Source organism: Bos indicus x Bos taurus, chromosome 13 (assembly GCF_003369695.1).
Source record: "Bos indicus x Bos taurus breed Angus x Brahman F1 hybrid chromosome 13, Bos_hybrid_MaternalHap_v2.0, whole genome shotgun sequence".
Taxonomy (NCBI): domain Eukaryota; kingdom Metazoa; phylum Chordata; class Mammalia; order Artiodactyla; family Bovidae; genus Bos; species Bos indicus x Bos taurus.
In genome coordinates, this window is record NC_040088.1 from 24,537,659 (window position 1) to 24,558,751 (window position 21,093).

The window sequence follows — 21,093 nt, forward strand, 5'->3', positions numbered from 1 at the left end:
GCAAAACCCAGAACTCAACTGCAGCTGAACACACAACTAATACTGAATGGTTCACATAATAGCTGTGGTTGTACATGGGATCATTTGCAGCGAAAGCACCCCCCTTCCTCTATAAACTGTTTCAGGAATTGGAAAGAAAAGCCTCTGAAGCTCTGGAATAAATAAAGTACTGTGCCTTGAGCCGCCCGGTACAAAGGACCCAGCAGGCTGGGAGAACAGACTCAAAACAACCAGGAAGGCAGAGAAAAGATTTTAGATGACGGGGGCGGGGATGAATCGCGGCAGGTCTGGCTTGCAGAGTCAGCCTCGGCTAGTTTCTTGAAAGACTTGCACCTTCACACACTGCGCTTGTGGGTCCAGGCACCTGTGAGCACATCCTGGAGCCAGGCAGCAAACATCCCTAATGTGGCGGTGCCTCACTCAGGTGACATCGCCGCTCACCGCCATGCCGATCTGGTATCCTTCACATTGTCGGAGCAATTTGGGTGTGCAAAGCTAAATGCATTCTCCTTTGCACCACAAATTAACAGTTTCTATGTAAATATTGGTATTTCCTCACCCCAGGAAGGCGAGAGGAGGCAAAATGACACCGGCGCATTTGATTGAAACTAATTAAAAGCAGAGGGTCAAGCAATTCAAGATATTGATTTTACCAGTGGGACTTAAATCTTCTATAATAAGTGTACACAGCTGCAGTGTTCTCCCACCGCCACGTTTTAAAGGCTAATCCTCGCATTCCTTCTGACAATAACATGACAGGTCCCACACATCCCTGCCTGTGCCCTAACCCCGGTGACACTGCCAGAGCGAATTAAAGCAAAGCACTCCAGCATCCCCCGCCACAAACCAGCCATGCCGACAGCCCCCAGCAAGGTATGAAGAGGTAGTCACCAAAAAATGAACGGGGTCAGCCGCCTGGTCCAGAGGGCTCTCCATTCAAAATGTGCAGCTGGTTAAATGGGCGGGCAGGCTGGGGAAGGGTGGAGACGGGGAGAGTGTTAGGACACTCTGATTCTCGCAATGGGCCAAATATGACCTTACCCAATGGGGGGGGGATGATATTAAAGCGATACGGGTGATCAATCAATTTAGATGAGGCTCTCCCTGGAATGAAGTCATCACTCTCTCCAAGTTCAGCAGACATGTGATATTCGCTCACATCGCAGGCACGCCGGTGGTCAAGGGATCGCGGGCCAGCTGTGTTTATCTCGGCAGAGGCTTGACAGGCAGCGACGCGATGGAAGGCCCCGACCCAGAGCTCACAGGAGCTGCATCTCAGAAGCTGTTTCCTCTCTCTGTGCACGCAGAGAACCCCTCTCTGCTTCTCCAGGTCTCCTCTCTCACCCCCTTCAAGGGCCACCCTGCAACCGAGTGACAACTCTGGAATCAACCACTCTGGAATCAAACCCACAAACAGCCATGCGAGCTGGCATCCAGGGCTTGGCCTTAACCTGCTCTGATTCCAGAGGGGAACTACAAAGACGATCCAAAAAGTTCAAATCTGGGTCACATATATCCTTGGGAGGAGGGTGGGGGAGAAGATCTTTGATTTATATAAGCAGGAAAATGAGGTTTAAAAGAACTGATGTTGAAAGGGTTACTGAAAACACAGCTGTTGGTGCGCTCCTATAGCGAAGGCGCTCTGCAGAAAAGAGAGAAAGAAAGAGAGAAGGAGGGAAGGCTGGGTGACATCTATATTAACCTCTGGCTGCTCACCAGTGAAGGCCGGCGCTTGAGCGCTGGAATGCGGGACAGCCCTTTCCAAATTTTAACACAAGCCAGGTTACAGCTGCGAGTGCCTGCAGCCCGTGCTCCCTCGGCAAGCACTCCCTGAAGGAAATTTTTAAACTGTAACTGAATCTTTTTCTAATACTCTACAGTGGTAGGGCCTGTTCTGAAGGGGCAAAAGGAGAGATCTTAATGCCAAACACTTGTCAACAAAAAGGATCACCAGATGGTATAAAATAAAAGTAAAACGGAACGGCCTTCTCCCTGTGCCTCCTCCCTGTGCCTCGGCTACATTAACAAAAGCCACTTCTAGACCCTGAGCCCAACAAGGACAGGTTTCCAACTTCCTTTTTTTTTTTTTTAACCTTAACTTCAAAGATGAAACAAATTTTGTTCCTTCATAACCTGGACCAGAGACAGACATGTACCACACACCCCCAGTGCCACGGGTTTCTTTAGAAGATTCCAGAAAGAGCTGCTGAATTTCTCCAAAGAAAGAGGGTGGGGGGCAGCTATAGCCAGATTCGGTTTGCAGAACTCACATTGCCTGGGGACAATTTAAGAGCGGGTAGCCTGTTTTGAATTCCAAAATTAAGTCTACACAGAGGAGTTGGGGGCTTGTTAATCCAAACCAGTTTACAAATCTCGCCATTGAACTTAAGAGGCCCAGGCTGGGAAGATGCGAGTCTCCGCCTGGCAGTTTAGCTAGCGTTACATGGGCTTTATTGTACAGGCTGGTCTTTGTCACAAGGTGCGGTCTGAGGTCCTCATTCTCAGCACCTGGTTTTGTCATAAATCCTCCTCTAGTTCCCTCTCTAGTTTAGATCCCACTCCAGCCTGGCAAAAAGCTTGAATTCTGAGGAGAATGACTTGCAGGAACAAAAACCAGTCTGGCTGCAGACAGAGGGAAGAAGAAATGTACCAGGTCTGCAAAAGCCTTCAGAATTCAGGCTGAAGTCCCCCAAGCACTTCAGGACAGCAGGGGTATGTAGTGATGGAGAAGAGGGTGGTGGAAGGAGGAGGGGGCTTTGGGGCAAGGATCGGGTGGTGGAGGTCAGTCTGCCTTCAAGGTCTCTGTCGACAATCCCCAACGGACCCCTTGGGTCCCCTGCATGATAACAAGAGGTAGCTGCATATGAATAAATGACATTTTCTCACTTTTAGGTAAAGTGTGAGACTAAACACACTCCTTTAGAAAACTTTGTATGTTACAAGTCAATATGAACTGCAATCCAAGGAAAAACCGTGTGTTTTCTCTCAGCCTCCAAGCAAGTCTCCTACATGCCTCCCTCCAACCCCACTGCTACCCCCAGCCCCTCCTGAGCAAAATCTCGGAACCCCTACAGAACAGAAGAGATCGGAGGTTAGTTCCCATACGCTGCGGAGCAGAAATTAAAGGGCAACCATAGAAACATCTACAGGAAGCGTCTTGCCCAAATGCGGTCCAGGTCTTCACCCAACTAATTACCTCGAGTTTTAGGGGCCGAGAAAGAAAGAAAACAAGGTCAGGGCACTCTGTTAAAAGCCACTCTGCCATCTAATTTGGAGTGATGTTCCAGAAAGCAAGACCTGAGAAAGTCAGGACTGTCCCACAAAGCCCAAAGCCAGCCCGACTGATTAAGAGGCTCAGACAAGCCGGTCTTTGTCCTTTCAAGATGAAAGAAATGTGGCTAACGGGTTGAAAGGTGTGTGTACAGCCAGAGAAGGAAAACCACCCAGCTGTGGCCTTCCCAAACAAGTTCCAGCTTGCTCCCCACTGCCATGGGGGAGCAAACAACCCTGCCCCAAGTTTCCCAGAGGTGCCCAGTTGGCAACCTGGTCCTTTTTTGGCATGCCGGGAGCCCGGGTCTGGCCAGGCTGCTGGTCCGTAAATCGTAGGGTCCTTTCCAAAGCTCTGGGTTTGCAGAGCCCTCCACAGAAGCCAGGGCTTACAAATACCTTTCGAATGACCTCAGCCAGGCTCTGAAGGCCACCACCGGGACCTGCTGCCTTCACTGAGAGTCGCTGGTACCCAACAGAACAGAAAAGATACCACAAATCCCCAGCCTGAGAAAGGGCCCTGGTTAAGCCCTGGCTTCAGGATGGCTGCAGAACTCTGCTTTAACTGATGTATTTATATGTACATATTTGGGATTTTTCTTTAGTTTCTGGTATAGGTCACAAATACACGTTGAGGGGGGGAAAAGTCACACAGACAGAAGTGCAGACAATGAAAAAATCTGGCCTTAACTCCCAATCCCTAAGGCCCCAACCCAGTTCTGCCCTGCCGCACCCCCCCCCCACCCCAAACCCCAGTGAAATCTATTTCCAGTCCATGGTGTCTTTCCCAGTGGGAAAGGATGATATACCACATGTATGTAACCTCACTGATCTGCACCTTTCTTTTTTCCACCTCATACATCTTGGAGATTGTTCTAAATCAGGACATATGGGGTTGCCTCATTCTAACAAGCTGCCTAGTATAATTTAAACTTTCTTGAAGTCATTTTGGCATCTAAACCTCCCACCCCTTGCTCTCGTTGAAACTCGTTTCACTATTTGATTTGGGGCTATTATTAAGGACAGACAATGGCGTCCGGGGAACTCCAGGGACCTTATCTGGTGCAAGAAGCGCTAAGGTTGATCCGCGCTTCCCGCCGCCCTCCATCCACGCCCCGGGTGCCCCGCGAGGGGCTTTAGGACAATTATTTCCCTGTTGACACAGCGCCGGTGGGCGTGAGTTTGCTGTCTTGACTTCGTACGTATTTTCGCAGCAAGTTACACATGTAGAATGAAAGCGGCTCAGGAAACAGCGCTATCGGGGCGTGTTATCTCAGAAACCAAATATTTGATCATCAGCCCGACAGCGCACAGTCGGGGGTTAGTTTGAGCAAGCCTGGTGAGTGTGCGTGCACAGATGGAAGGGGAGCACCGCGCCCCCGCCGCAGCGCCAGCCTCGGGGTCCCTGGGGTCGTCGGGGCTCTGGTCAGAAGCCGGGTCCCCTAGCCTACCCCGGTGGCGTCTGCTGGGAGATCCCTTGCCACCCATTAGCCGAAAGCCATGGTTTGCGCGCCACACGTGATAAACGCTGAAAACGGATTCTGCTGGTCCGGGACCTATCATTAAATATTTAAAATAGAAAGCTCGCAATGGCCATGTTTCTTCCCCAGCTCCAGCCAGGAGAGCTGAGAGCGAGGGGGGCGCCCAGCGGTCAGGAACGGGGCCCCCGCGGCGCCCGGGGCGCGCTGCACGCTATGGCGGGCGCACCGGGAGGAGACAGGTAGGGCTAGCCAGGGCCGGGATGGGAGGCAACGCCCGAGATGCCAGGGACGGGCAGAGCAGAGAGGGGCTCAGAAAGGGCGGGAAGGCAGCTTCGCGGAGCAGGGCCCTTTAAATCCAGGTAGCGCGGGCCGAGCCGGCCGGGCACAGCTCACATGACCGAGCCCCGCGCTTTGAACTGAGCCGCGGCCCGCCCGGCGCCTCCTGCCCCAGAGGTGCGGCCACCGATTTAACCCGGAGAGGGCTTCAGACCGGTCCTCACTCCCCCCAAACTCCCACAGGCCAGTTGAGCCCGGCTCGCCCCACCTGCGGGGCGCGCGGCTAGGGGTCCACTAAGGCAGGGGGTGGGAGACCCTTGGCCAAGCGCTGCAGTTTTGCTAACGACCAAGAGTGGAGAGATGGGCGGGCTGGATGTTAAGAAGCGGCCCCCTCCCTGTCCCAAAGCGACTCCTGACCCAGAGGCGCACCCCCTCCCTCCCGCCTCCACTCACCGAGATTGACGAAGCTCATGACCATGTCGGCGTCGGTGAGGAAGTGGCTATCTTGCAGGCTGGCCAGAGGGGGGCCTTGGGTACTGAAGACGGCCTTGTAGGGGTAGGAAAAGCCCTGGCCGTCGGGCCCGCCGCCCTCCTCCACCGCCATGGCATTGTACAGGTCCAGCATGAACATGGGCGCCGAGTTGTGCTTGCCCTGGAGGTGGGGGCGCGGGCGATGGGGCAAGCCCAAGATGGAGAGGATCTCGCGCTGCATCTCTCGGCGCTCCTGACTGCGGAGGCGCCGGTGGATGAAGCTCGAGTGCACCTCGTTGTCCAGGCTGAAGTCGGCCAGGGCGGAGCGCAGCAGGAACAGCGGCGCCCAGAGCGCCACGAAGCTGTGCGGCGCCGCGGCGCGCAGCGAGCGCATGTGCATCGCGCCGGCTCTACGCGCGACCCGGGCTCCGGGCACCCGGCACCGGGGCCCCGCGCCGCCCCAGGTGGCAGAGGGGGGCAGGCGGCCGTTCACGCCGCTCGGTCACTTGCTGCAGATGGGTCCCGCTGCGCCCGCGCCGGACATGGCCCCTCCCCGACCCGCTGCGCTCTGCCTGGACCCCCGCCCCCGGCTCGGCGCTGGCCCCGGGGCCCCTCGCCCCGCACTCGCCCGGGCGCACCGCGGGGCTGGAAAGCCGGCTCGAGCGAGCGAGAGAGCGAGCGAGGAGGCGGGCGCGGGTGGGAGGAGCAGCCAGCAAACCCAGGAGCCGGGAGAGCGAGTGCCGGGGAGGCGGCGAGGCGGCTGGCGAGCGGGCGCTCCTTCCTCTGGCTCCTCTCGTGCTCTTGCTCTCGAGCGGCAGGGACCCACCCTCTTCCTAACTCCGGCGCTCAGAGCAGGGGCCTCAGGTCGCTCACCCAGCCCCGCGCGCCCTTGATCGCACGAGAGGCCGCCTCAGGAGCCTTAGAGTGGTACGCGCTGGGGCCTGGGAGGAGGAGGAGGAGGGGGAGGAGGACGGGCTTCCAAGGGCCCCTCCCGCGCCCGCGGCCTCCCACCTGCCCTCGGCCCCGCCCTCCCCCCAGCGGCGCCCAATGGGTTCATTCATTCCTTCTAGTGCGCTCTACAAATATTTACTGAGTGCGCGCTGGGTGCCCAGCGCCCGGCTGGGCGCCGCGGGGATGCGGAGAGGGGAATACGAGCCGGCCCTGCCTTCTCCGGACTCGCTGTCCGGACAGGGTAGGAGGCCTGAGCGGGACCCGTGGGATTCGCGCTGCGGTGGAACAAGCTGGAGGAGATCGGAGGAAGCTCGGGGATAAGGAAGGCTTCCTGGAGGAGGTGGCACTCGAGCCCTTCACCCTACTTGCCCCTTCCATTTACTCCAGACACGCACATCCCTCCCTGAACTTGTTGCCAGTTTGCCTTTGTACTTGCCAGTCTTTCTGCCTGAACTCTCTTCCTTACTTGTCTCTGTCCCCACCCCAGCCATCTGGCCAGCCCTCCATCTCCAGGTGCCACTCAGGTGCCACTTCCTCCCAGACCAGCGCAGATAAGGTTCCTTCCCCTCCTCATCCCCACACACCTGTTTTCTTTAACTCCTCCTCCCTCCCCTGTCTGGAATGACTGTTCGAGTTATTTGTCCTGTTTTTATTGTCCTGTCTCCCCTCTAGCCAGGGAGCTTCCTGGGGGCCCAGGCCCGTGCTCTCTCAGATGCCCTTGAATCCAGGGCCTGGAAGCCACTGTTGCTACACAGTCATGATTGTTGAGTGACTGAAATTTTGTGGGCTAGAGAATTCCTCCCCACCTCTGAGACTAGATAGCCTGGCCCACTGGCCTTGCATGCAGTTCACCTCTGAGCCATAGACCTTGTTACACGCTCCTGGCCTTCTTTCTTCTCTCCCCTCATTCATTCATTCCACAGATGACACTGAGTTGCCCACTTGGGGCCCAGCTCACACTGAGCACGGCATACTGGCACCCCACACAAGTCAGAACTGTGGTGGGACCTTGAGTGAACTACTGCTCTTTGGAGCCTCAGTTTCTTCACCTGTAAAACCAGGAGCAAAATCACACTTGACCCAGAATGGCAGCACCATGGGTCAAGTTCAATCTCACCTCCTTCCTTTCCTGCCCCAAAGAGTGTGTCAGTCTCTGAGTTGTGTCGGAATCTTTGTGACCCCGTGGACTGTAGCCCACCAGGCTTCTCTGTCCATGGGATTCTCCAGGCAAGAATACTGGAGTGGGTAGCCATTCCCTTCTCCAGGGGATCTTCCCAACCCAGGGATCAAACCTGGGTCTCCTGCATTGCAGTTAGATTCTTTACCATCTGAGTGACCAGGGCAAACCCACAAATCAGTGGTTCCCAGATGGTGGGCTAGGTGAAGGGTGACCACAGGGAGTCTGGGATGAAAGGTAAAGGGCTAAGTTTGGGGACAATGGTTTCCTTTGAGGGGAGGGGTCTGGCTAAGCCTCACTTCAGAGAGGCAGAAAGCTCCAGGGCTGATCAAAAGGAACCTGATCTTCTGAGTTTTCTGAAGGAGAGGTGGTTCTGCCATGCAGCCCCCTTTGGGGGCTTTTGGACAAGATGGCAGTGTGAGGGGCCACATGGGTGGAGGTAGGCAAGGCAGAGTCCAGGTAAGGAGAAGAGAAACACAAGGCTGCAGGTCCTAGCCATTCAAGGGGCATCCTGGCCTTGTTACGCAGGCCCCAGGCTGCGAGATGGAATAGGTCCTGGGCCCCCTGGCCCCGGGCTGTGCCTCTGTCCTGTTAGTAAGGTGCTATGAAAACCCCCTCCACCTGCTTTTGTCCATCGACTTGTTTTTTCAACAAATGTTTGTTGAGTACTTCCTGGGAGTCAGGCAGGGTGGGCTTCATGGGCATGTGACCTGGTAGGAAGGGTCTCACACTTGGCTTAAAGCTCTCCCGTTGCCATATTGCAGCTCTTCATGATACATGAACAAAGGGGCCCTGATTTCATTTCGTGCTGGGCCCTGTGAGTTATGAGGCCCATCCCAGTGCCAGCACAGTGCTGGGCTGGTGGGGACAGGAGACAGCGAGCTCACACGGTGGCCTCCACCACCTTCCAGGCCAGGGGAGACAAAGCAGGAACCTTACATGTGGTTTGGGGGTGGGAGAGGAAGCAGTGCTCGGCCATGGATTCTCTCAGGCAGGACACAGCATGCTCCCACAGGGCATGTGGGAGGGTCTGGGGGAGTGTCCTAGATGGGCACAGTGGAGGGTGAGAAACAACACAGGGACCAGCCAATACAGTTGGAGCAACACTGGCTGGTCCAGTGTCCACTTGGAGCATGTGCGGCCCAGCTCACAGTGGCCTGTGATAAGTGGCAGGAGTGAACAAGTAGGGAGAGGTGGAGGCAGGTGGGAAGGGGATCTCCCAGGGGAGATGCCTTTGACCTGAGTCCTGGAAAGATGAGAAAGAGAGGGCTTTCCCCGGGAGGAGCAGGAAGCACAGCACAGACCCTGCAGAGAGAGGAGCGGCCAGCAGTCTCTGTCTCCCCAGGGCTGCCTGTCCCCCCTGCTTAACCTGGAGCTGGCCTTCCAGGGACAAAGACACTGCAGCGGCTGTGCCACCTCCAATACCAGCTGAGATAAAGGAGGTTGTTTTCTTCTAAAAGCTGAAATACTAGTCCTTTGCAGCAGCTCTCTCTGCTTTAAATCTGCTGACAAATCTTTTTGGGGTGAGGGATTCTAACAAGCAAGTGAGGCTAGGGGTGGGGACCCCAGGTATTGGTGCCAAGAGTCTAAATCTGAAAACAACTGATTGGGCAGCATCTACCCTGTCCCCCAAGGAAAGGCCCTGAGGCCCTGAAGCAAGGCAAATAGATGGGGGAAAAGTGGAAGCAGTGACAGATTTTGCTTTCTTGGACTCCAAAATCTCTGCAGATGGTGACTGCAACCATTAAATTAAAAGACGCTTGCCCCTTGAAAGCTATGACAAACCTAGACAGCATATTAAAAAGCAGAGACATCACTGGGTCGACAAAAGTCCATCTAGTCAAAGCTATGGTTTTTCCAGTAGTCATGTACGGATGTGAGAGTTTGACCATAAAAAAGGCTGAGCACCGAAGAATTGGTGCTTTTGAACTGTGGTACTGGAGAAGACTCCTGAGAGTCTTTTGGACTGCAAGGAGATCAAACAAGTCAATCCTAAAGGAAATCAGTCCTGAATATTCATTGGAAGGACTGATGCTGAAGCCAAAGCTCTGATTCCTTGGCCACCTGATGCGAAGGGCCGACTTATTGGAAACGACCCTGATGCTGGGAAAGACTGAAGGCAGGAGGAGAAGAGGGAGGCAGAGATGGTTAGGTAGCGTCACCCATTCAATGGACATCAATCTGAGCAAACTCCAGGAGTTAGTGAAGGACAGGGAATCCTGGTGTGCAGCAGTCCATGGGGTCACAGAGTCACATACGACTTAGCTTCTGAACAACAACAACGACAATCCCACTGAGCCTGGCACACGGCAAGCGCTCAGTAAGTATCTGTTGAATGAACAGCAGTAGGCATCACCGTTACCTAAAGGGTAACGGTGGACCCAGGGCTGAGTGTGCAGGCACCAGGCTGTGACATCTCACAGAGCCCTCACCCCGCCCTTGCTCTGGATGCCATCTCTTCTCATCCAAAACAGAGACAATATGCTTTTCATACCTGAGACCCAGAAAAGACCAGATTTCCTCTGAATTCCCCCCACCTCCTATTTAGCCATCTATTTCCAGTGATCCATGCTGGGAGTAGTGGGAGGTGGCTCTTTATCTTTCCTGCTTCCTCCCTTAAAGGAGTCCTTAAGACTGCACCAGGCCCCCAGTGAATGCCTGCTGGATTGCTCAATGAATGAACGAATGCACGCCACGCAAACAAGAATATCTGACTAGGAGTACATGAGATGCCAGTTTGAAAGCCGAGGCAACCAGCAAAGGCTTCAGGATTGTTTGGAGAAAGTCTTGGGTAGGGGAGCTGGCAGTCTGGTTTCACACCTCCACCCTGCCACTTGCAGCCCCATACCAGGGATTTGCCATCTCTGTGCCTTAGTCCCCACATCTATATAAGGGGGAAGAACTAAGACCGCCTGTCTTCTAGGGTTACTGGGAGGATTCAGAAGTTAATTCAATTCATGTAGCTGACTTCACAAGGTGGCTGGGGCACAGAGAAAGCATTTGATAGATGTTAGTTACCATCTGGATGAAAAGGAAACTATGTTAACAGGAAAGCCTCCTAAGCTTAAAAATAACAACACAACTTTTCAGGAGGGTCTGCTTTTTGGCGAAGCACTGAAAGCAAATGTATCCTGACTAGGAGCGGATCCAGAGCAGGGGTGAGGACAAGCCGAGAGGACGAGCCGAGAGAACAGGGCAGAAGGGGAGAGTGGAGCAGAGATGAAAGGGTAATTCGTGCATTCCAATCCTCTCATTGTCCTCCAGCCGCTTCCCCCATGCCATCCAGGGCCCAGGAACTTCCCTGGGGCCTATCTCATTTCCCCAGCAGACAGCCCCCAGCCACCCACCCCCAGTTGAGGTTCCCCCAAGCCGGGGCACCCAGCTCGGGGCTCCTGGGCCTGTAACCTGATCTCCCCGGTCTGCTCCACATGGGATGAAAGATGGCCTGGAAATCTGAGGGGTGTTATTGTGTCTGGCCAGCCCCGGCTGAGTGTCCACACACTCGCTCACCGGCCGCCCGGCTCTGGGTAAGGAGTTTTCATTTCATACATCATCAGTCACATCTTGCAGAAGTGATTTTGACCAAGTCAGCATATGTCTCTAAAGCAATAAAAAGAAGAAAAGAATCCCGCTGACACACACATTCAGTGGGAGGTCGGGACCTCATCCTCAAGGGCAGGACTCTGCTACCATCTGCCCTGGAGGAAGCACAGCAGGCCTGGGGGCTCCCTGGGGCCCCAGAACAGCCAACGGAACCTGGGGCCGCCCCCTCTGTCCACCCACCTGGCCAAGGCCTGGTAACCTGGGCCTCAGAGCCCAGTAGGGAATAGGGGGCCAAAGCCTCCTCATACATGGGCTTTAAAATCCTTGTGTGCAAAGAGATCTACGTTAGAGAGGAAATGATTTTAGCACACCTGTAATTCAATGTTGCTTTCCATGCACGGCTCTCATTGCGCTGGAGATGGAGACACATGCCTGCTCACGCTGGGACTTTTCTCTGCGCAATTTTTTAAACAGAGAAGTAAGATACTAAACAGTTTCTATCAGTGTTAAATACATGTGGCAGTAGCCACCGCTCCAAATGGAAAACATGAACATCAGAAAGACACACACACACATACCCCTCCAGAAAAAGCTGATGCCCAAGGTGAGATTTCCAGCGTCTCCCAAACAACTAATGGCAAGATGTGGTTTTATCACTAGCTTGACTGTGATTTCTTCCTTGATTGGGAGGCGATCTGAATGGGTTTTGAGAACTAACTAGTCTCAGTTCAGCTTTAGAGGGAGCCCTTTCTCCCTCCCAGACATGACTAAGAGCTCCGACTAGTCCAGAGCTTTCTATTCCACTGGGCACCTGCTAAGCCCTGCACTGCCTTAGCCCATGTCACCCTCTGACACAGAGGGGTTATATTCTACTTCTCAGACTACAGGAAGGAGACCGGGACTCTGAGAGTGCCTTGCCCAAAGTCACTCAGCTCACTCAAAACCACATCCATCTACACAGCCCAGGCTCCTCACCTTCTAGTGGTTTAATGGTCTGGGAGGAGATCTTTTCTCCTCTGCTTGATTCTAAAGTGACACTTCTCCATTGCCACTGTGCACACATCCCTGGGGAGCTGTCAAAATGCAGATTCCCACACAGCTGGTCTCACTGGGGCCTGAGATTCTGCACTTTGACCCAGTACCCAGAGGGGTGCGATGCTGCTGGTTCAAGGACCCCGAATGTCTGAAGTTACAACTAGCTTTCCCCTTAATTCCACTAAAGGGGACCATGAACATAGACATGATGACAGCTAGTAAGGAACCCCAGACCCAGATACAACAGGGGAGGGGTGGGAACCAGAGTGAACCATGGCTAATACCTTCTGGGAATTTGATTCCAATTATACCAGGTAGTTCTAATTTTAAAGATAAGCTGGGAATTCAGGTTTGCATGTGACCACTCTGGATGAGCATCTGTTGGCAAAGACTTGCATTTGTTTTTGAATTGTGAGACCAAAGAAAACCCCCTCTACCAGTCAAATTCGGAAGGCTGCTTGCCTCTGGCCTTATAAAAGGCTCTGCTTGTTTGGGAGGACTAAAGCAGCCTTCCCCTAACCCCAAGCCAAAGGAGCACCATGGCTAGGGCATTTCTAAGCAGATTCCTTTAATCCACTGTTCCAGGAAGAGGCAGAAAAGATAGGACCTGCCACTTCCTCACTCCCAGGCAGAGTTCAGCTCCCTCTCCAACTGCTTTCCTGATAAATTCACCCTCCCCCTCACCCTGGGTCAAAAATCACCTAGAAACTTCAAAACCCAGAATTCTTTCTTTAGGAGCAAGGATATTGGTCTTCTAAGCATCACCCTCCTTCCAGCTCTATCTGAACCCTTTCTTAGGTTTGGAAATTTCCCATCTTGGGAAGCAGACCCTGCCCTCCATTCCCCCCACCCCCAAATAGGAGCTGAACATCCCGAGATGCACTGTCCCAGCCTGCTTTGCAGCCAGAGCATTGGCATGTGATCAAGTCTCAGCCAATCAGAGGCATCCACCCCAGAAGCTATTATTCTGCAGAGCAATTTGGGGCCATGTTCCCAGCTGCAGAGCCCCCAAGCCCTCAAGGTTCTCCGGCCTTCCTGGGAATTCTGCAAGCCTCCCAAGATCCTCTGATGGACACTTTTTCTGCACCAGTTATCCCCAGATGGTTTCTGTTGCCCACAGCTGTGAACCCTGCAGGATACAGCATCAGGGAGCTAAAAGGGGCCATGGCTATCACGTGATCTAAAGTTTACAGACCTCTCTTTTTTCAGCAGCTGAAAATTTTGGTCAAGAAGCTTTCCACAGATGGCCAACACAGAAAATAGAAGCACAGCTTCTCTGATTCAGTAGAGCAAGAAAGCAGGTAGGGTTGTTACACTTAGCAAATAAAAACATAGGATGCCCAGTTACATTTGAATTCCAGATAAACAAAGAATAATTTTTAGTATGTTGTTGTGTCCGACTCTTTGCGACACCATGGACTGCAGCACTCTAGGTTTCCCTGTCCTTCACTATCTCCTGGAGTTTGCTCAGACTCATGTCCATTGAGTCAGGGATGCCATTCAACTATCTCATCCTCTGTTTCCCCCTTCTCCTCCTGCCCTAAATCTTTCCCAGCATCAGGGTATTTTCCAATGAGTCAACTCTTCGAATCAGGCAGTCAAAGTATTAGAACTTCAGCTTCAGCATCAATCCTTCAATATCCAATGAACATTCAGAGTTGATTTCCTTTAGGATTGACTGATTTGATCTCCTTTCAGCCCAAGGGACTCTCAAGAGTCTTCTCTCCAGCATCACAACTTGAAAGCATCAGCTTTTAGTATAAGTATGTCCCATGTGTTACGTGGGACATATTTATGCTGAAAGTTTCTTTGTTTATGGAAAAACATGTTTGATGATTTAAACCCAGTTACAACCCAGAGGAAAACTGTGGAGCCCGATGTTGTACAGTGAGTCAGGGCAGAGCTTGGATTCCAGTTCAGGCTCCTGGCTCCCAGAGTCCCAGGAGATCTTCAAAGCTCTGCACCATGCTTCTCTCTACCTCTCTTTCTTCTTCCTTCTCTTCCCTTCCTCCCTGTGTTTCTGACCTTTTTTTTTTTTTTAAGAAAAATTATTCTTTCCTCTACTTTGGGTTTTAACTTTACACAACAAGCATCATATGTGTCCTCTCTCCTGCAGGCATACCCTCACTCTAAGTAGGTTAGCCCTGACTCATGTGAAAAGATAAGTTGGAAAGATAAACAGATCTGAGCTCGTCTTTTGCATGATGTGAAGACTAATGAGAGTTAACATTAATGACACTGCTGCTTGGTGTTGAGCACATTACAGATTATCTTTTTTTTTTTTGACTGTGTCATGCAGCATGTGGGATCTTAGTTCCCCGAATGGTGGGATTGAACCTGTATCCCCTGCAGTGAGTGCCAGGTCTTAACCACTGGACCGCCAGGGAAGGCCTATTACAGATTATCTTGAATCTTCTAATAACCCTGAAATCAAGTGCTGTGTCTCCCATGACACAGATGAAGACATGGAGACACAGACATCAAAAAACTTGATCAAGACCAGTTGGCTAATGAAGGCCAAAGCCAGTATTCAAATCCTGGGCAACCGGACTCTGACTCCCTTATTCCCTCCAGCCACACCTCTGCATTAAATCCAGCTCACAACTTTTACTTCCATAGCTTACACGATGACTGACTGCTGAGTAAGGCTGCCAGATTTAGCAAATAAAAATTTAGGTCACCCAGTTAGATTTGAATTTTAGATATACATGATTAATTTTAAAATATTATGGCCCAAATGGTGTGGGACATATCCTAAAACTTAGTCATTGTGTATCTGAAATTCAAATTCAGTTTGAGTATCCCGTATTTTATATTTGGCAGTTCTACACTAAGGGGCTCTTCTGAGTAAAGCAAGAAGCATCAGTTGTGTCCTAGGTTCTGCCTTGTGGTAAAAAGTGTACCTCAGGACCTTTGCACCTGTTGCACCATCTGCCTGGAAGGCTCATCTGCCAATATTCTCATGGCTCCCTCCTTCACCTCCTTTAATCCTCTGCTCGAATGTCATTTAACCACTGAAGCCTTCCTCACCCACCCTACCAGAAATCACACTGTCTCCACATTCCTGTCTTCCTACCTTCCTCTCCATGTTTTTTTCTCTACAATACTTGCATACATTTGTACTCAGTCGTGTCCGACTCTTTGTGACCCCATGAATTGTAGCCCACCAGGCTCCTCTGTCCATGGGGTTTCCCAGGCAAGAATACTGGAGTGGGCTGCCATTGCCTTCTCCAGGGGATCTTCCTGACACAGGGATTAAACCTGCACCTTTTGCATCTCCTGCATTAGCAGGTGGAATCTTTACAATTGTGCCAGCTGGGAAGCCCTCTACAATACTTACTACCCCCTGAAATATCATACAGTTACATGTTTAATGTTTCCCACCCTGCACAGACTTGGGGCCTATTTGTTCACTAGAGCCCACAAGAGTGTCTCATGTACAGTTGATGCTCACGCATACTTGTTGAGTAAATGAATCCATTCCCTGAGCGCAAGTCTTGGTTTCTGTCTGGACACTGCCTGACTCAGAATCAGGAGCTGGCAGCCTGTCCCCAAGGCAACATCCCTAATGTCACCTTTTAGGCCAGCATCGTGGCTGACCAAACAACCTCCACGATGGCTGCAGATTAGAAAAGCCGTGTATTCAAGTGTTCAAGTGTGGTTTCCCCTTCTCATCCAAGGACTTATGCCCCCAGACAACTGAGTCCTGGGAATACAAACCCTAAAAGTCAACTTTTCCCATTTTTTAAAATGTTTTAATTAAAAAACCTTTTTTTTAACTTTTTTTTTACCCAGTATTCAGAGTGTGTGCAGGCTGCCTGCCCCCAGGAACACTGTAGACAACAATGTAAAGCACTTCCATGTCAGATGGAAGGAAAACACTGACATACATTCTTATCAACAATAAGCTAAATAGTCTGGGTTTCCAGGCACATTACCTGCATGACTACATCTAATCATCAAAGCTCTTTTGAAATCAGTATTTCGAAACCAGCCTTTTTTACACATGAGGAAACTGAGGTTCAGAGAGAGTAAGCAATTTTCCCAGAAAGCAATGGAATCAAATATGAAATCAGAGAGCCTGATATCAGGCTCTGAGCCCATGTTCTTATCTGTAAAACAAATGTAATAACAGTTCTTCCCGGCTGGGATGTTGTGTGCAGTATCTGCATGGGTCTCAGTGCCCACCACAAGCAACTCTGCCCCTTTTCCAATCAGAGATGATTATGCTAGAGGTGGCCACCAAAGGGCCACCATTCCAGGCTGGCCAGAGTGATCAATGGCATGGCTTAGAGCAAGACTTATCAGACGAGAGCAAGGTTTATCAGATTCACTCTCTTTCGTATTCAAAGTAGAAAATTCCTGAAAAATGAGGCTTATCATGAGAAAACGGTAGTGAGTCCAGGCCAGGAGAGAGAAAGTGAAGAGAGCATAGCTATGATGGGCTGCGGGCAAGCCGGCATCACAAAGCTCAAGGCCACGGTGTCCAGAGGCACAGGTTATACGCTGCATTCCCCTGGATTCCCAACCCCATCCTTGTCTGAGAGTGCTGACCTCCAGTCTTCTGCAGTGCACACCCTGAGTAACTGTCTCTGGCAGCCCTGGGGTTTTATTTATTCATGATTTGTTCACAGTTATATACTGGCCAGTCTCTATACAAGCCCTGCAGTAGCAGCAGTGGAAAAACATTCAAAATTTCTTATATTCTAGTTGGAGGAGACAGACAAGAAATAAGAGTGAGTGACAAGTTCCAAAGAGGAAAATAGAATCAAGAGAGAGCTCAGAGCACCAGGAGGGGGAGGCCTCTCTGGAAAGGAGATGTCTAAGAACAAACCAGGCGTGTGACCAAGTGCTCCCGGTGGAGGAAACAGCAAGTGCAAAAGCCCCAAAGTGAGTCTCGAGAGCATCCTGGCGGCTTGACTCCAGAAATCATTTCTAACTCCACATTTTCCTGGGGTGTGATGGTTCCCTGTGCCCAGATCCCCAGACACTAGTGTCTTTAAGATCCCCACGTATTCCTTGGGTTGGATTAAGCAAGTGCCTAGTTCTTAGAGCTGAAAGAACTCAGCCTGAATCAGCCTGGGTCCCTGTCCCCAAGCAGAGTTCAGACACTGTGTTGCTGGGTACTCATTCATCTCTCCTGGTCTGAAGCTTACCAACCTCATCAGCCAGAATCATCCCCAGCTGCCTGTACAGCCCGTGTTCCCAGTACACTATCTGCAGCTGGAAAACCAGGAAGCATGATGTTCCCGGACATCAAAGAGGTTACAAAGATTGCAGTCACCCCAGAGCCAGACCTTTTCCTGCAGCTGCTGTTTAGATATTGAATCTGACATTTTTTCTCCAGGGCTCTAATGAAGGCTAGAAGCTACCAATGTCCCCAGCTGCCACTCCCACCCCCACCATAATCTGGGGCTCCCATGTCCCTCCACATCTCTGGCACTGTGGCCCTGCTTTTGGTTTTATGGGGGTAATATTCTTTGATTCCCAAATACCTTGTGGGAATTTGCTGGGGCTGGGAGGTGGGAACCTGAGAAACAAAAGGATGATTTACAGTCGTTCAAAGGCATCATTCTAACCAGAAAATTTAATTTACAGACTTTCGGTTCTTTCATTTCCATTTTTGAAAGAGAAAATAGAAAATCAATTGAGGCACACTGAGTCCCTCTTGCTTAGAGGTTAGTTCAAGGCATCTGCATCTTCAGAAAGCCTTCTTGGCATTAAGCAATAAACAGGCCAAGCAGATAAAACCACCCTGTGTTTAAAAAGCTGGTCTGTCTCCGAGGCAGAATTTTTATAGATAAAACAACGGAATGTGACTCAGAGAAGTCATCTTGTAAAAATGGTCCCACGTCGACACAGAGCTCCTCACTCAGGAAGTGAACCCTATAAGAGATAGGAAGGTTTGGGGGGATTTAGATAATTCTTGACTTTTGGCTTCAAGAGACTACCTTAAAGCCCTGTGTCGCCTAGATGCATTTTTATGTTGCAAATATTTCCTCCACACCTCTGCTGTCTCATCACTTGAAATGCCCCCTCTCTCTCTCAGATCATCAAAATGACCCAATGGATCCTGCAGAAAAAGGAATGTCTGGTAAGGAAGGTTTAAGAAACGATGAGTTCAGAAAGCATCAGCAGGCCTCTTCACTGCTGGTCCTTCACTGCTGGCTCCTCAGTCTTTAATTAGAGTGCATGGTTTCCCTGAGCTGTGACGGCAAGTCAGGGGGCTGGCGGGGGCCAGTGCTATGAGTGCAAATCCAAGTGGTGCTGCTAAAAGGGAGCTCCATCCAGGACGTGCTGGGCCAGGGTCTCATGGTGCTTGCTTCTCTGTGCCTTTGTTTCTCTCTCTCTCTTCTGCTTCAGCATCTGTCTAAACGTCCATTATTTCCTACCACAGACAGGCTTCATTTGCATGGCAGGAGGTCTCAGCCACAGATGCCTCCAGTGCTGGCTGGTAATCCTGGGTAGGGTTGGGGTGGGAGTGGCATCCCACTTCAAGGAGAGGATATCCAGGTCTTGGTCACCTTGTGGACCAGGAAATGGTCACCTGACTGCCCCTGGGTCAGGGTAGGGGTCACGATAGGGGACCGTATGCTTACCAGACTTCAAAAAGTACGGCATAGGGACTTCCCTGGCGGTCCAGTGGTTAAGACTCCGTGCTTCCACTACAGGGGGCTCAGGTTCTATCTCTGGTCAGGGAACTAAGATCCCACATGTCCACGTGTGGCCAAAAATGAAGAAGAAGGGTTAGGGTTTGGACTAGAAGGTGATGTAAGTTGGGATGTGTTTGGCTGCAGGGAAACTCTGGCTGGTGTCTTAAATAATATGATCTTAAACATCATACTATTCAAATACTCAAATACTATCAGCTATTTCAAACCTAAAAGATGATGCTATGAAAGTGCTGCACTCAAATATGCCAGCAAATTCCAATATGCTGGAAAACTCAGCAGTGGCCATGGGACTGGAAAAGGTCAGTTTTCATTCCAATTCCAAAGAAAGGCAATGCCAAAGAATGCTCAAACTACTGTACAATTGCACTCATTTCACGTGCTAGTAAAGTAATGCTCAAAATTCTCCAAGCCAGGCTTCAATAGTATGTGAACAGTGAACTTCCAGATGTTCAAACTGGATTTAAAAAAGGCAGAGGAACCACAGATCAAATTGCCAACATCCGCTGGATCATAGAAAAAGAAACAGTTCCAGAAAAACATCTATTTCTGTTTTATTGACTATGCCAAAGCCTTTGACTGTGTGGATCACCACAAACTGGAAAATTCTGAAAGAGATGGGAATACCAGACCACCTGACCTGCCTCTTGAGAAATCTGTATGCAGATCAGAAAGCAACAGTTAGAGCTGGATGTGGAACAACAGACTGGTTCCAAATAGGGAAAGGAGTACGTCAAGGCTATATATTGTCACCCTGCTTATTTAACTTATATGCAGAGTACATGGTGAGAAACGCTGGGCTGGATGAAGCACAAGCTGGAATCTAGATTGCCAGGAGAAATATTAATAACCTCAGATATGCAGATGACACCACCCTTATGGCAGAAAGCAAAGAGGAACTAAAGAACCTCTTGATGAAAGTGAAAGAAGAAAGTGAAAAAGTTGGCTTAAAACTCAACATGCAGAAAACTAATATCATGGCATCCAATCCCATCACTTCAGGGCAAATAGATGGGGAAACAGTGGAAACAGTGACAGACTTTATTTTGGGGGGCTCCAAAATCACTGCAAATGGTGACTGCAGCCATGAAAGTAAAAGACACTTACTCCTTGGAAGAAAAGTTATGACCAACCTAGATAGCATATAAAAAGCAGAGACATTACTCTGCCAACAAAGGTCCATCTAGTCAAAGCTGTGGTTTTTCCAGTAGTCACGTATGGATGTGAGAGTTAGACTATAAAGAAAGCTGAGCCCCAGAGAATTGATGCTTTTGAACTGTGGTGTTGGAGAAGATTCTTGAGAGTCCCTTGGACTGCAAGGAGATCCAAGCAGTGCATCCTAAAGGAAATCAGTCCTGAATATTCATTGGAAAGACTGATGCTGAAGCCAAAACTCCAATACTTTGGCCACCTGATGTGAAGAACTGACTCATTGGAAAAGACCCTGATGCTGGGAAAGATTGAAGGCAGGAGGAGAAGCGGATGACAGAGGATGAAATGGTTGGATGGCATCACCAACTCAGTGGACATGAGTTTGAGTAAACTCCGGGAGTTGGTGATGGACAGGGAGGCCTGGCGTGCTGCAGTCCATGGAGTCGCAAAGATTCAGACACAACTGAACAAATGAATTGAAACATCATACTATTGTATGTATATGTCTGCATGCTCAGTCGTGTCTGACTCTTCGCAATCCCTTGAACTGTAGCCCACCAGGCTCCTCTGTCCATGGGATTTCACAGGCGAGAATACCAGAGTGGGTTGTGATTCTTTTCTCCAGGAAATCTTCCTGGACCAGGGATCAAACCCCCATCTCTTGCATTGGCAGGAGGATTCTTTACCACTGAGCCACCTGTGAAGATCATACTATTACATGATCTCAAATATCAACAGGTAAAAAGGTAAATGGTTTTAGAATCGGCTCAGAAATTCAACATAGTCACTAAAGACTCAGGCTGTCTCCATTTCCCTTCTCTGCCTTGCTCACTGGGTTGGCTTTTCTTTCTCTGCTTTGTTAACTTAAGGTCACAAAGGGCTGCCACAGCTCCAGGTACTATGCTGTCACACAACCTGCTCCAAAGATAGAAGGGAGTGGGCATGGAAACCACTCTTCTGCCTCTCTATCTTTTTATTGGGGATGAAAATTTTCCCAGAAGTCCCTAGTGAACTTCCCTTTTATCCCATTGGTCAGAGCAGATCACATTGCCATGCCTCGATGCAAAGG

The 21,093-nt window shown here is 50.6% G+C and overlaps 1 protein-coding gene across 1 annotated transcript in view; it reads right to left on the reverse strand.

Annotated features, from left to right (window-relative positions):
- BMP7 (bone morphogenetic protein 7) overlaps positions 1 to 6,442 on the reverse strand; it is an 86,949-nt gene extending 80,507 nt beyond the window's left edge. Inside the window, exon 1 of the mRNA XM_027558980.1 lies at positions 5,478 to 6,442. Coding sequence (XP_027414781.1) covers positions 5,478 to 5,895 — 418 coding nt within the window. The 5' untranslated portion in view covers positions 5,896 to 6,442. The remainder of the gene's footprint in view (positions 1 to 5,477) is intronic.
- Positions 6,443 to 21,093: the final 14,651 nt, after the last annotated feature.